Here is a 12,851-nt window from a genome sequence, read left to right as displayed (position 1 = left end):
GTACACAGCACGCTAACTAGCCATCTTAAGGGCCATCTTATCCACACAAACGATCTGGTCGACAACAGAATGAAAGAAAAGTGAGGTTGTGGGGGGGCTAAAGAAAAGAGACATGTTGAAGAAGTGGATGAGGCAGGCTCATGTCAACACATAAACTGTTTTTTCTTTTCTTTTATATTTCATGGTTTCAGCTGCTCTTTTTTAGACCTTTTCCATCACTACAATTCCCTGTGACTACCTCCATAAGTGTGTAATTTCTTGCTCACACTCTTGTTTCCTCACTCCCTCTACCTCTCACTCTCATAGCATCCTCTGGTTATTGTGGGGCAGGCAGACATCGCCTGAAGCATCTTTCTAGCCCGTTTATTCCTCCAAGTGGATCAGAGAAGCAGGAGAGCTGTTTAAAATCAGTGGCTTGGCTGCTGTGTTGAGAGATAGTTAGCCTACACACATATTGTTGTCTTTATCTCTATTTTTTTTCTCTCATCTTTTCCCCCTTTCTTCCAGTGATGGGCTGCTGCAGTCCAGTGATTTGCTCCAGGACCTGTTTTTTTTTTTTTTAGTGTCTGTGGCCGCTTTTGGCACAGAAACAATATGTTGCATGTCCTGTTTCTTTGCTGTCAAATCCCTGTCTTCTGCCATTCTTCCACTAACTAATTGTCACACGCACGCTGCCTGAGAAGCAACAGCAGCGGAGAGCAGGAGTCATGGCATCATCACATGCTGGAGCAACAACAGGAGAGTGATTCAACCTCAACTTCTTATGGAGCAATGTGCACAACACAAGAGATAAATACACTTATTATTACAGGCCGTGTGATCGTTTTGATCAAGTTGGATCTAGACTGTTGTTCTTTGAAGGTGAAGCCAGAGAGAAATAACAAAGACACCCTGCTGAGGCAGCATATTTTTCTAAGGGTAAAGAGCAGGCCTTTTAAATGAAAAAAAAAAAAAAGATATTAAATCAATTTAAATTATTCCAAAGATTTTTTACATATGTGTGTGCACGTGTTGTCCCCCTGAGAAAATTGACAGGTTTTATGATTGGCTTCGAGGATAATTATGGTATAACGTTACCACAATAAATAGAAAAGACGACCAAAGATGCAATCCAAAATGCAATAAACTGGAATGAACCTTTAATATGGTAACTCATGAAAAATACGATTCTTCAACTATCCAGCCTGGTAAGAGTGATTGAGGTGTGTACAACCCTTCGATACTTACCTCCGACTAGTTTAGGAGGAACATACTATGCCAAGAAGTACTTCAAAACAGCTGCAGATTTGGCTTTAAGACTGAAAATGAAGCCAATAATGCCGTAAATGTGAAACAAAAGGGAGCAGAACACAGTCGGACAATGAGAGAGAAAGCGAGGGATACAAACAGATATGGAGAGAGAGAGAGAGAGAGAGAGAGAGAGAGAGAGAGAAGGAGGAAAACAGAGGTGCGCATTCCTGTCACGGTTGCATGATAATTACTGATTCGTCAGTTATTGAAGACCTGCTCACTGCTTTTCATTACCAGCAACAGACGTACAATGAGACAGAGAGAGACAGAGAGGAGGAGGAAGGAGAGAGAGGGAGAGAGGAGGAGAGGAAGCACTGATAGTGATGAGGAGGAGAGTGGTGGTGGTGGTGATAGGTGTTGGGGGGGGGGGGTTACCACAGGATGGCAGGGTGAGTGAGGGCATTAGGAAAGGAAGGGAGATGGGAGAGGAGGAGGAGGAGGAGGAGGAGGAGGAGGAGGTAGAGGTTGTCTGTAACAGTGAACGAGAGAGAGAGAGAGAGAGATTTGGAGAGAGAGAGAGGGAGAGGGAGAGAGGAAGAGAGTGAGAGAAGAATGAAAAAGCAGAGTGTGTTCCAACCTGGTCTGTGTGGTCCTGGGGGAAGCTCCACAGCACGGTTGGATCTAGAGGTAATTGACAGACAGCATTAATCAGCGGGTGAGAAACACACCGTCTTCGCTAGCTGCCTCAGAACACATACATATTAATGAGAGGGGTGGGGGCAAGGGTGGCTGCTGCGAGTCTGTGCACGCACACACACACACACACGTACACACACGCTTAGACTTATATACTCGCTTACACACACACACACACACACACACACAGCAGCGCACAGTGAAAAGACAAGAGAGTGTCTAGGCTGTATGTGCTGTAAATATGCAAATCTATATTCTCAGTGTAGATATGATAGCTTATATTATACACCAAATCATCTGCATTTAAGAAAGTCGTATCAACACGTACACAACTCTGGTTCGTTTGCTTAATTATTTCTACATTGACACAAGCCTGGGTATTTGCTGGAGAGATGTAAAACCTGAGCTAAAAGGGTTTACGGCGTAATTAAAACAGTTTGGTTTGTGATTTTTGAGAGATTAGCCGAGATGATTAATTGATTCGCAGATCGATAGGAAAGTGATTAATTACAACGGTTTTAGTCTATTTACATGTAACTACAAGACATTAGCTGGGTTCAGCTTCAAAAATTATATTATAAATGGAATATTTTGGGGGGGTTTGACTGCCGATAAGACTAAATTTTAAAAAAAATCTTTGTGCTTTGCTGTGATGGGCATTTGTTATTCTTTTTGACATTTTATAGACTCCCCGCTAATTGATTAATCAAAGTAACGGATAGATTACATAATCGACAGTGACAATATTCATTAGTTTTAGTTACAGACAGCTTATAATGTTCATTTTTATTTAAACAGTGTGTAATGTGTTATAAAAAAAAAAAGACAAAAATAGTACAACAATAATATTAGCAGTGAAGATGGGCAATGTTCATCAAAAATGGAACAAATATACCAAACGTTGCAAAATAAATCATCAGATTCTTCTTACTAAGTCACCAGCCTAGTGTCGCCTGAGTCTCCCTGCAACATACTTGCATCTGTCATAAAGCTAGGTCATTTTTCACTTTTTCTGCTTCCAAACACAAAAGCCCAGCCTTGCTTCTCTCAGGCCTGTGTGGTTGAATGGAAGCAGCCATCCAGCCTCTGCCTGAACACAGGGGTCTCTGGTAAACATGGTTTCCACAGCTCCAAGGTCACCCTGTGACCTCAGCGGGAACAGCGAGGGTTTGAAGAGACGAGCTCTCACATGCCAGGTTCACTGTCATGGACATACAAAGGCCTACAGGCTGCTGAACACACCCCCACCTCTGCCTAAACAAAGCTGGTTAGCTAAGAGAGAGAGACGATCTGAAAGTATTACACCTTAAGACACATACCAGTGCGAGGATAGCTACATGTTCAACAGGTATGCACGATGAGGTTTGTTAACCTCCTTAACTGAAATATCACAAATAATTTTAACAAGATAATCCCCGCTCTAAACATATGCCCAAAATATTAATGTAGACCTTTATGAATAGGTTCGGCTACTTCAGGATAGAGGACATACAATTACACACAATGGGTAGAGTAGCTTCATGGCTAACACACCAGGCTGCATGAGAGAGAGGGAAATACAATGGACAAACGGATGACAGGACGCAGCAGAATCCATAATGCCTTACATAATCCTATTGGATAATTTCATGGGCCCCATCTTGAAAAGAGCGGCACAGAAAAAAAAAAAAAAAAGCAGCAAAGCTCAAAGCTCTGCACTCCAACTCCAACCACCCCCCCCCCCCCCTCTCTCTCTCTCTCTCTGTACCCAATGATCTGCCACAGTTAGGGCTATTTTATGCTGATTTACTGGGTGAGAGGATGGGAACTGCTGCTGGAGAGTGATACAGGACAGAGGAAAGGGGACAGGAGGTATAGAAGAGCAGAAGAAAATGAGGAGGGGTGGGGGGGGCAGCTTGTTGTGTCCAGTGTTTGTAACTTTTGGCAGCCTTGCCTACTTTCCGTAGTGATTGACCAGATGTGCAGGTATGAAGATGGGGTGGGGGGGGGGGGAGCGCCAACTGAACAGAAACAACTTTGTTCCACATTCCTCACGTTCCCACTTTGCCAGTGTCCGTGTTCACAAGTGAACTGCACCAATGCGCTCGGTATTGACAGAACAGACAGGAAGAGTGTGACCGAAATCGAGATGGGTTCTGACAGCAGCTGCAACACATACTGGACTATATTCAAAACACACCAGGAGATTTAGCTGGTATATTGGGTACATCTTGTAAATGAATCATTTATTTAATTATCATCCCACATTTAAGGGTAACTGCTCCTATAAAGTATTTACTATTTAGCTTTTCTGATGCGGTGAAAACATAAGATACAAAATAAACAAAGACTAGAAAAAAGGTTGAGGGAAGGAAGGATGGACCTCAATTTCATGCTAACAGGATAAGTTGATTGATTAGACAATCAATAAAATAATAATAAGCGAATACATACAGAATAACACAGTACCCTCAGTTTTGGTTGTGATATCTTGTAATGGTTAATTGTCTCGGTTGACATTTAATAGAACAAAACCTTAAATTGATTAATTCAAAAAAATATGGACACATTTTCAAAAAAAAGAATTGTGAGTTGCATGTAGGGCTAAGGATTATTTATATTATTGATTAACCTGACGATTATTTTCACAATGAATCAATTAATTGTTGGTCAATAAATGTCAAGGGACGGTGAAAAGTGCCTGTTTCAATGTTCTTCAGCCCACAGTGACGTCTCCAAATGTCTTTGTTTTGTCCACCAACAGTCCAAAACCCAATGAGATTCAATTTTGTAACTGCATGAGAAAAACAAAAAGCAGCCCATCCAAACAATTTAGTACCAAGATCTACAGAAAGTTTGGTATCGTTGCTTGAAAAATGACTGAAATGGCTATTAATGATTTTAAAACAATTGCCTAAACTAACTGTTTTCGCTCTAATGCCGTATATACACCCTCTAAGAGTAGACGGATGTAAGATCATGTCAATAAACTTCAAATCAACACTCTTACACCAAAACATTTTATACATGTGGACTGAGTATGTTCATTTCAGCATGGAGTCACACAGCGGGAGAGCAGAGGAGGCAGAGAACAGTGAAGACTTTTCTTGTGCGGCTGAGAACATGAGAAATTCAGAGCACTACCAAACACCTTCCTCTATCATTCATATCTCCGCTTTCCTCTCCGCACTCTCCTTTCTGTCCTACAGGCTCTTATTCTTTCAGTTCTGCCTTACCTCCACATTTTTCTGCCAATCATTCTGCCTCTCTGTCCTCTTTTCCCACTGTCTTCTTACACCTATTCTTCTGTTTTTTTTTTTTCTTTTTTCTCCCCCGTTCTTGCCTCATTTCTGGCCCTCCATCTCTCCTCTATGTTTCCCATGCTTACCTCCTTATTTCTTTCCTTCTCACAACCTTTCTTTCTCCTCATCCCGCCCTCCCCTGCAGCTCTCTGTCCTCTTCACTTCTGCACACCCCCCCACCCTCCCCTCTCTATTTTTCTCACTCTCTTGCCTTCGTATACCCCTCCCTTCAGACGTGCTGGGCGTGTGGTGGACGCAAGAGGGGGCCTGAAGGGGGTTAAGGCTGAAAGTTGAAGGTTACAGAGGTGAAGAGGACCCCTGCTGCTCCGCCAGGGGACACAAATGTCACCATGACAGATCCTGCATCGGTTAATCCACCCTCCCCTCCTTCAAAAAAAAACACACACACACACACACACACACAGTAGAGCATGATACTGCCTAAAAAAATACTACATTTCATTTCTGAACTTGCTGCAATATCAATGTCAACTGTGACACATACCGACAAAGCCTGTACTAAATAATCTTTCTCTAAGCACATAAAAAAAACAAAAAACACTGGAGATACAAATATATGGTCACAATTTACTCAGGTTGCATGTCATGAAAAATGTTCAGACATGAGTCCACAGTAGATACGTTTCTGTCTGCAACCTCTGAGGATTTGGACTTTCGGGGATCTCGACACACTGGCTGAGGCTGTGGATTTTACAAGTGCACTGTATAAATGTTTTGGTTTGCTTGCAAGGTCATAAAAGATTCTCTGCATGCAACAAACAATGGTAACTGTCAGTTCCAATACAAAAGAAAGTTGGAGACACAGGGGTTCTGGAGGACACAGCCATGGCATATTCAGGCAAGCGCACATAAACACACACATGCACGCATGTATGTTAACACCTACGCAACTTTGTTCAAGGGCACTTCAGTAAGGTAATACTTTTGACAAATGCCAACATGCAATAACGCTGCCTCCCACCTGTTTATCCATACATCCGTCTAGTAAACTATGATCTGTTAGGCCTGCCTGCATAATACATTGATTTGTTTGACCTGAGCTTCTCCATCACCAATCTCCATCGAAGCCAAAAATGCAAAGCATTCAAAATGTGTTTCTTGTATTTCCTACAGTTGACAAAATCTATAAAGAGCTGTTGCAAACAGCATAAAAACAGTCCATTTGATGTGACACCAGTGGCAGCTAGTGTGACAAGGGGAAAACAACCTATAGCATATTTCACCCTGCTGGAGCGTAAACAGATCCAGTGGGTGAGAATTGAATTGAAATCACCTATCCACAGTTAGATTCCTCCATTCACACCCAAGGGAACGGAGGTGGGCAAATGTGACGACAAGCTCGGAGAGTGGGGGTGGGGGGTGAGGGGGGTGACCATTGGTCTCTGCGATGTGCAATGTGTGTCCGTGTGCAAATGTGTACTGTACAAGTACAAGCGTGTTTACAGATAGATATCAAGCTTGGGAGTGAATATTTACTGTACAGTAGCATGTCCATTGATCCCTGAGGGCTTCAAGCGTGGCTGACCTCCAACAGTCACGATGGGGGCAACATGCAGGCAGCCCCTGAGCCGTGACACAGATACTGTGGAGGGTGGGGAGGAGGGGGTTGAGATGGTCAAAAATCAATGTTTTGGCTATTCCTGAGACGCCTGTCTTTAAGAGTCGGTGGAGGAAAGTAAGCGAGGAGAAAGGAGGGTTAATAGGTGAAGGGTGTTGGGAACTGAGAGCAGGGCAACAGGGAAAGAGTGGGAGGAGGAAGGATGAGCTGAGGTGAGGGATGGATGGATCGCCTAAAAGTGGGAGGTAGACCTCTGCCACTCTCGATACCACTTCTTCCTACCTACTCAGGTGGATCATTAAAAGTGATGGGATTAAACAGAATAAATTAGCAAGATATGTGTGCACTGATACATGAGAAACAAGAAATAAGCCTACCCCTTCATCTCTTATTTCTTCAATTCTCTGCATAAATCTATGTCTATTAGCGCTTCCAAGTGGGCTAAAACTGAAAAATGTTGGCATCTTCATCTTGGCATAAATCTATGCTTTTTGGGATTTCCAAGTAGGCTAAAAAGAAGCTGTTGGCAGAGGATGTCATTCCTAATGCTGCTGGCTGGAAGAAAAAGTTGGCATATAACACCATGTGTCAGAAACCTCATACTGCCCAGCGCTGCATGGCAAGTTATTTAACTTTAAGCCATTTTGTCACAAAACGAAAAAAGGAAAACCCAACTTAATTTCTTTGAATGGATCTATGAAAATAGCCTTTGCAAACCCACGGTGCAGAGGCACACAGTGTTTCTATAAGATCTCCTTATCAGCTCAATACCAGTGGCCTGAATATATGTTCTGGCTTTAAAACTGAGAGATTTCAGTAAAACACAAAAAGACCTAACCCTAAATCCAGTGTGAATACACATTTAGATGAAAGCCCTTAGTTTATGATTCTCTATACTATGTGAATCAAACACAGACTTCGAGCCCTCATGGCCATCCAGTGTTCTAAAAGCATAAAAAATGCACTTTTTTTCACCTTATTCCACAAACGACTGAATGTGTGTTGTGAGTGAATAGGGGGCCTGTTTGTTAAGAGAGGCCAAATCCCATATGGTGAACAGCAGCTCCTCTGGTGAGAAGAGAGGCTGTGAAAGCCACCGGCAGCCCCTCTCCTCCATCCGTGCTCCGGAGATGAAGGGATGTAGCGCCTGCCTCTCCTTGTTCCTCCTTTCTCTCGCTCCCTTTGCCTCCTCTCCTCACTCTTTCTTGGCCAGGGGTTAAACTGCTGCACTCTAACCTCCTTGGCAATGATTTCATTCACTCCGTTTCTCTCGCTTACTCTCTCATCTCTGAGAGAGATTTATTTCACAGTATGTAGTGGATTAGGCCCCCCTCGTATGCCCCCGGACAAAAGCATTGTTTTAGCGCTAGCGTGTTCGCTGTAACGGGAGGAAGCTACTAAGTGTCCACAATACGGCCATTGTGGACACAGGGCTGGAAGGACCCTGCCTCAGAGGCCGTCTAGACTTTGAGCCCGGGCCGATTGGAGAAACAGAGGGAGAAAATCCCATCAGGCAGTGGAGTGAAAGTTAACTAAGGTAACCTGCTGTGAACCTGATGAAGATGTCAAGCCAACATATGGCAAAAAATGTCTATTGTCAGAACAAGGAGCTTTCTTCCCTCTGAGGGAGGGTTTGGAGGAGGAGGAGGAGGAGAAGAGGGTTGGCTAAAGAAGACTAGGGGGGTTGCACAACCTAAAGGAAGGAATAACTGTGGTGGTCATCGTTTTACTTCTGGATCAGTAGCCTTATTCTGGCCGGGAGGAGGCCCAACCCCTCCGCTCACAGTTAAAGGAGTAAGCAGATTAACTGGCATCTTTCAAAGGCCAACAGAAAGAAAAACACACTCACAGACGTTTAAAACATTTTTTCCCTTTTGCCTATCGAGTCTCAGGCTGCACTCTGCAAATGGCATTACATTTCATGCTGATTTAGTGAGCAGAGGTTTTGAGAAAAGAGAAACTTCTTAAACGATGATATGGTCCTTAAGTTTAACTAATACTGATTGGTCACACTATGTTGTTACACATGAGGGCTGGGGACTGATAGAAATGGTGAAAGCCTGAGGTAAATCATGAAATACCTGCATTAAATTACAACAGATTTATGTTTCATATTAAATTGCTCATTATATCTAAACACAAACAGAAAATGCTGATTAAAAACACACTAAAGAATACATAATTTCTTACAATAGACCCATACAGATACATCATTGGTCTAGATTAGCTCTAGAAATAGGCCTAGATATGCAAAGGAGTGATAAAATTTAATTTCAATACTTGAAAATAGTTTGAATCAACAAAAAGAAAAACAACCTCTAAGGTAGAGCCTGCTTTACCAGCCAAAAAATCAACCGGAAAGCTTCAGAGATGCCGGCCTGGGGGATTTTCTAAGCCATTTCTGCATAATCTGAAGAAGATAAACAACAGCCTCAGCCTCACTGGAAGAAGAAGAAAGAAAGAGCTGCATGGAGATGATGTGACCCTATTAATGCCACATTAGTTGTTTCGTCTTCCCGGCTATGTGAGAAAAATGCTTCAGTGAGATGAGCTGCGAGAGAGAGAGAGAGAGAGAGGGAGAGGGAGAGAGAAAGAGGGGGAGACGAGGTGGAGAGATCGGGAGACAGAGAGACGGAAAGATAGAAGTGAAAGCGATACTGTCTCCAGGCTAGTTGGGATGCAACCCAATTTCACAGCTTCACGAATGAGTGGCACAGCATATGGATGCAACCTTTGTGACAGCCCCTGTGTATCACCACATATCAGCGTTGATATTCCCAGTCAGATTCCATACTGGTCCAACATTATGTCAAACACCGGCTCTGCATGACTGCATCTTCAACACAACACACAGACAGCATGTTTGTTGGGAGGGTTGTTAGCCTCCTAAGCTACGAAAAAAAACAAACCGGTATCTCCTGAGACAGACTACTCTCCAACTTTATCCTCACTGTATGATGTTCAGTTGCTGCAGAATAACACAAATCAAGTGCTGACATTAAGGTAGTAATCCCAAGTAAAATATGAGATATAACCACATATTAGAAATCCGAGATATGACCCATTTTTATTTCAAAATAGACGGGGACCGGTACAGGTTTATGGTGATGATTCCATCACTGGTTGTTAGCTGGCGGGCTGAAAAACCAACATTTCTTCATGTAATCACATGTTTCTCTCCATATGGTCCAACCATCTGCTTTAGTCAAAAACGACATCCATTAACATCTACATAAATTTACACTTTTACAAAAACTCTAACTGTCAGGTAGGAATCCATGTTTTTTTTAGTTGTTTTGTTTATTTGGCGGGGTCTCGTCTGACAGGAAAATGGCGCCTTAGTTTGATGAGTCTGACAAAATGTAGTTTTAAAGTTATAAAGTTTAAGAAAAGCTGGTGATCAGGTCATTGTCAGTCAGTTACAGATGCTTAGGGGAGAGTTCCTTTTCTAGTCTTTGAGGTGATGGTTGCAGCATCAGAGAAAACACTGTGTGTAGCACAGCAGCTCCTTGAGGTGTGGAGAGGATCGATCTCAGTTAATGTCATATGGCACAGCACCCAGAGGCAGCTGCGTGGTGCTGATGACAGTGCAAAGCTTTGCCTTTGGCGGCTACATGCTCGGTGCTGCTGAGCTGTGATTTGAAGTTCACATGCAAAGGCTGACAGACAGACAGCTCTCAGTCAGGCAGTCAGATAGTCAAGACAGTCAGCCAATCTTTCCACAGGGATGACAATACATCTGTATCTGTTAAAAGCCTACAATAGCGCCTAATCCTAAAGACATTCGCAGGGGTCTCAATGCTCTGTAGGACTGATGGACGAAATACTTAAAAAATACTGGGAAAATACAATCCAACCACCGTCATACATCAAGCATACACACACATACACACACACACAATTCTCCATAATTTAACTGGCTTCTGTGGAAATGTAAAAAATGTCAGGTTTTGCAGAACCATAACTTCTTAGGGGATTATCTGTGATGGCCATTTTAAGAAAAAGAAAAATAGTTCATTTGTTTTCCTATTCTCTCTTTGCAATTCTCCAAATGTACCTTTAAATGAAATCAAGGTTGCACGTTGTTAGACAAACTGTATCTTTGTTCACATAAGCCGGTCATTTGACGTCATTTTCACTGCATACCAACAACAAGGTGAAACAGTTCCACTCATAATATACTGAATGCTCAGTTATCTTTGCTATAGTCACAGATTTCAGCTTTAAATATAATTTGGCCTCATCGACACATCTATAAGTTAACAGTGTGCAGAAATCGATAAAGTGAAAATAGTCTCTATTAACAGGATAATTGACTGGGTGATAACTGGGGTACATGTGCAAATTAAAATAATTTTGCGTGTTTGTCATTGACGATGTGTTGAAGATTTCAGTTCACTCAAAATTGAGGTTAGCCAGTCGCCTGCACCTCTTCATCTATAGCTGCTTCTTCTTTGACTATTCTTATTGTACCTTGCAATATTATCAATTGTATAACTGATGCAATAAATTTTAATCAATAAAGTAAACAAACTGAGTGAACTTCATTATTACTGGTGCCAACAATCAATGAAGGAAACTGCTTGATTTTTTTTTTGTTTCCTTCATTTGGCATTTTATCTAAATAACTAAGAACTCTTTTATTATCTACTTTAGTCTATAAAATGTCAGATAAATAGCGAACTGACTGCCTATCATAACTTCTATTATGAAAACTGATATCTATTATTTTTCTGTCAATAGATGCCAAATCAATAGACAAATAGTTCCAGTGCTAGACCTAATATAAACTTAATATTTGCTTAACAGTGTCATCACGGTTCAGCTCATTTAGAGTTGTTACTGCGATGTTAATACTGGAGATTTGAGTATCTTTAAGTAGAAGTTGACACCAATATCTACTATAAGGTTCCTATACTTATTATAGAAATACACGTTCTACCTTTTATACCAAAGCTGAGCAGCATCTCACCAGTTCGACGCTTGTCAGGAGCAGGTCCTGAAGCCCGGCTGGATAACATGTGTTAACCTATTCAGTCTGACCACAAAGACAGGTTTATCCCACATTATTGTGGCAGTATAAAAGGGGTGTTAGATGTCTATACAACCGTCAGCCTCATCTTAACCGGTTCCAATGAAGCAATATAATCAAGGAATACTCCCCTCACAATAGAAGTTAGGAGCAGGGTTTGGGATGTAGATGTAGTATTGGAAGGTGAGAGATACATAAATGTGTGTTTGTGTGTGTCTGTCTATCGAAAAACAAACCCTTATGGATGAATTACATGATTTGCACTGATAAATGGTCTCAGACACTCACAAAGGCATCAAGATTGACCTATATTTTCTGTCTTGAAAAATAGGCCAGAACCCAAATTAAGGGCCAGTTGGGCTACTACATGCACGTAAGCTCCATCATCTTCACAGTAATTGTGGGGTGTTAGGAAACATAGGAGCGGCCTTGAATGGAGAGACATACCCTGGGGGCATAGCTGTTGACATGTAAATAGTGAGGATAGAAGCTGAGATGACAGCACAGACAGCACTACTAGTGCTTGACTTGGGTTTGGCCATGGCCACAAAATTAAGGTCTAAAGGACAACAGTCTAGATGTCAGAATACCAGTACTCATATCATGTCAATAAGTAGACTGATTTCCTTAATTGCCGGGAGAAAATACATTTCTGTCTTTTACATCATTCAGCTTTTAGATCATTTTACATCAGCCTACATGGCAGCAGCTCGTAAAAGGCCAGAATACATTCTGAGACTATATCTCTTTTGTAACAATCTCTGCATTTCTTTGCTTTTTCTGTTGGTCCAAAAGTGAGGTTTACACAATGCCAGAAAGCCCTTAAGAAACCCCAGCAAAATAAATACACATCATTCACAAGTATCATGATTTGCTAATAATACAGAACAAATAATATGCGCCTGTGAACAGCCAGAAGACATTAATTGTATGCATTTTTGTGCTAAACTCCGAGTCTTATTTAATATGCTTTGGGATCTTGGATACAACAAGCTTTATGAGCCTCTGGTATTGGTTATAATTCCCTCCGCAT

At 41.9% G+C, this 12,851-nt stretch overlaps 1 protein-coding gene across 3 annotated transcripts in view; it reads right to left on the bottom strand.

Annotated features, from left to right (window-relative positions):
- The window catches only part of dennd1b (DENN/MADD domain containing 1B), a 108,499-nt gene that overhangs the window by 85,453 nt on the left and 10,195 nt on the right, over positions 1–12,851 (bottom strand). For all 3 annotated transcript variants that reach the window (XM_044361525.1, XM_044361527.1, XM_044361526.1), the window contains exon 3: positions 1,868–1,911. In XM_044361525.1, coding sequence (XP_044217460.1) covers positions 1,868–1,911 — 44 coding nt within the window. The remainder of the gene's footprint in view (positions 1–1,867; positions 1,912–12,851) is intronic.

The sequence above is a fragment of the Thunnus albacares genome, chromosome 9 (genome assembly GCF_914725855.1).
Source record: "Thunnus albacares chromosome 9, fThuAlb1.1, whole genome shotgun sequence".
NCBI lineage: Eukaryota > Metazoa > Chordata > Actinopteri > Scombriformes > Scombridae > Thunnus > Thunnus albacares.
This window is presented reverse-complemented; position numbering and strand designations above follow the sequence as displayed.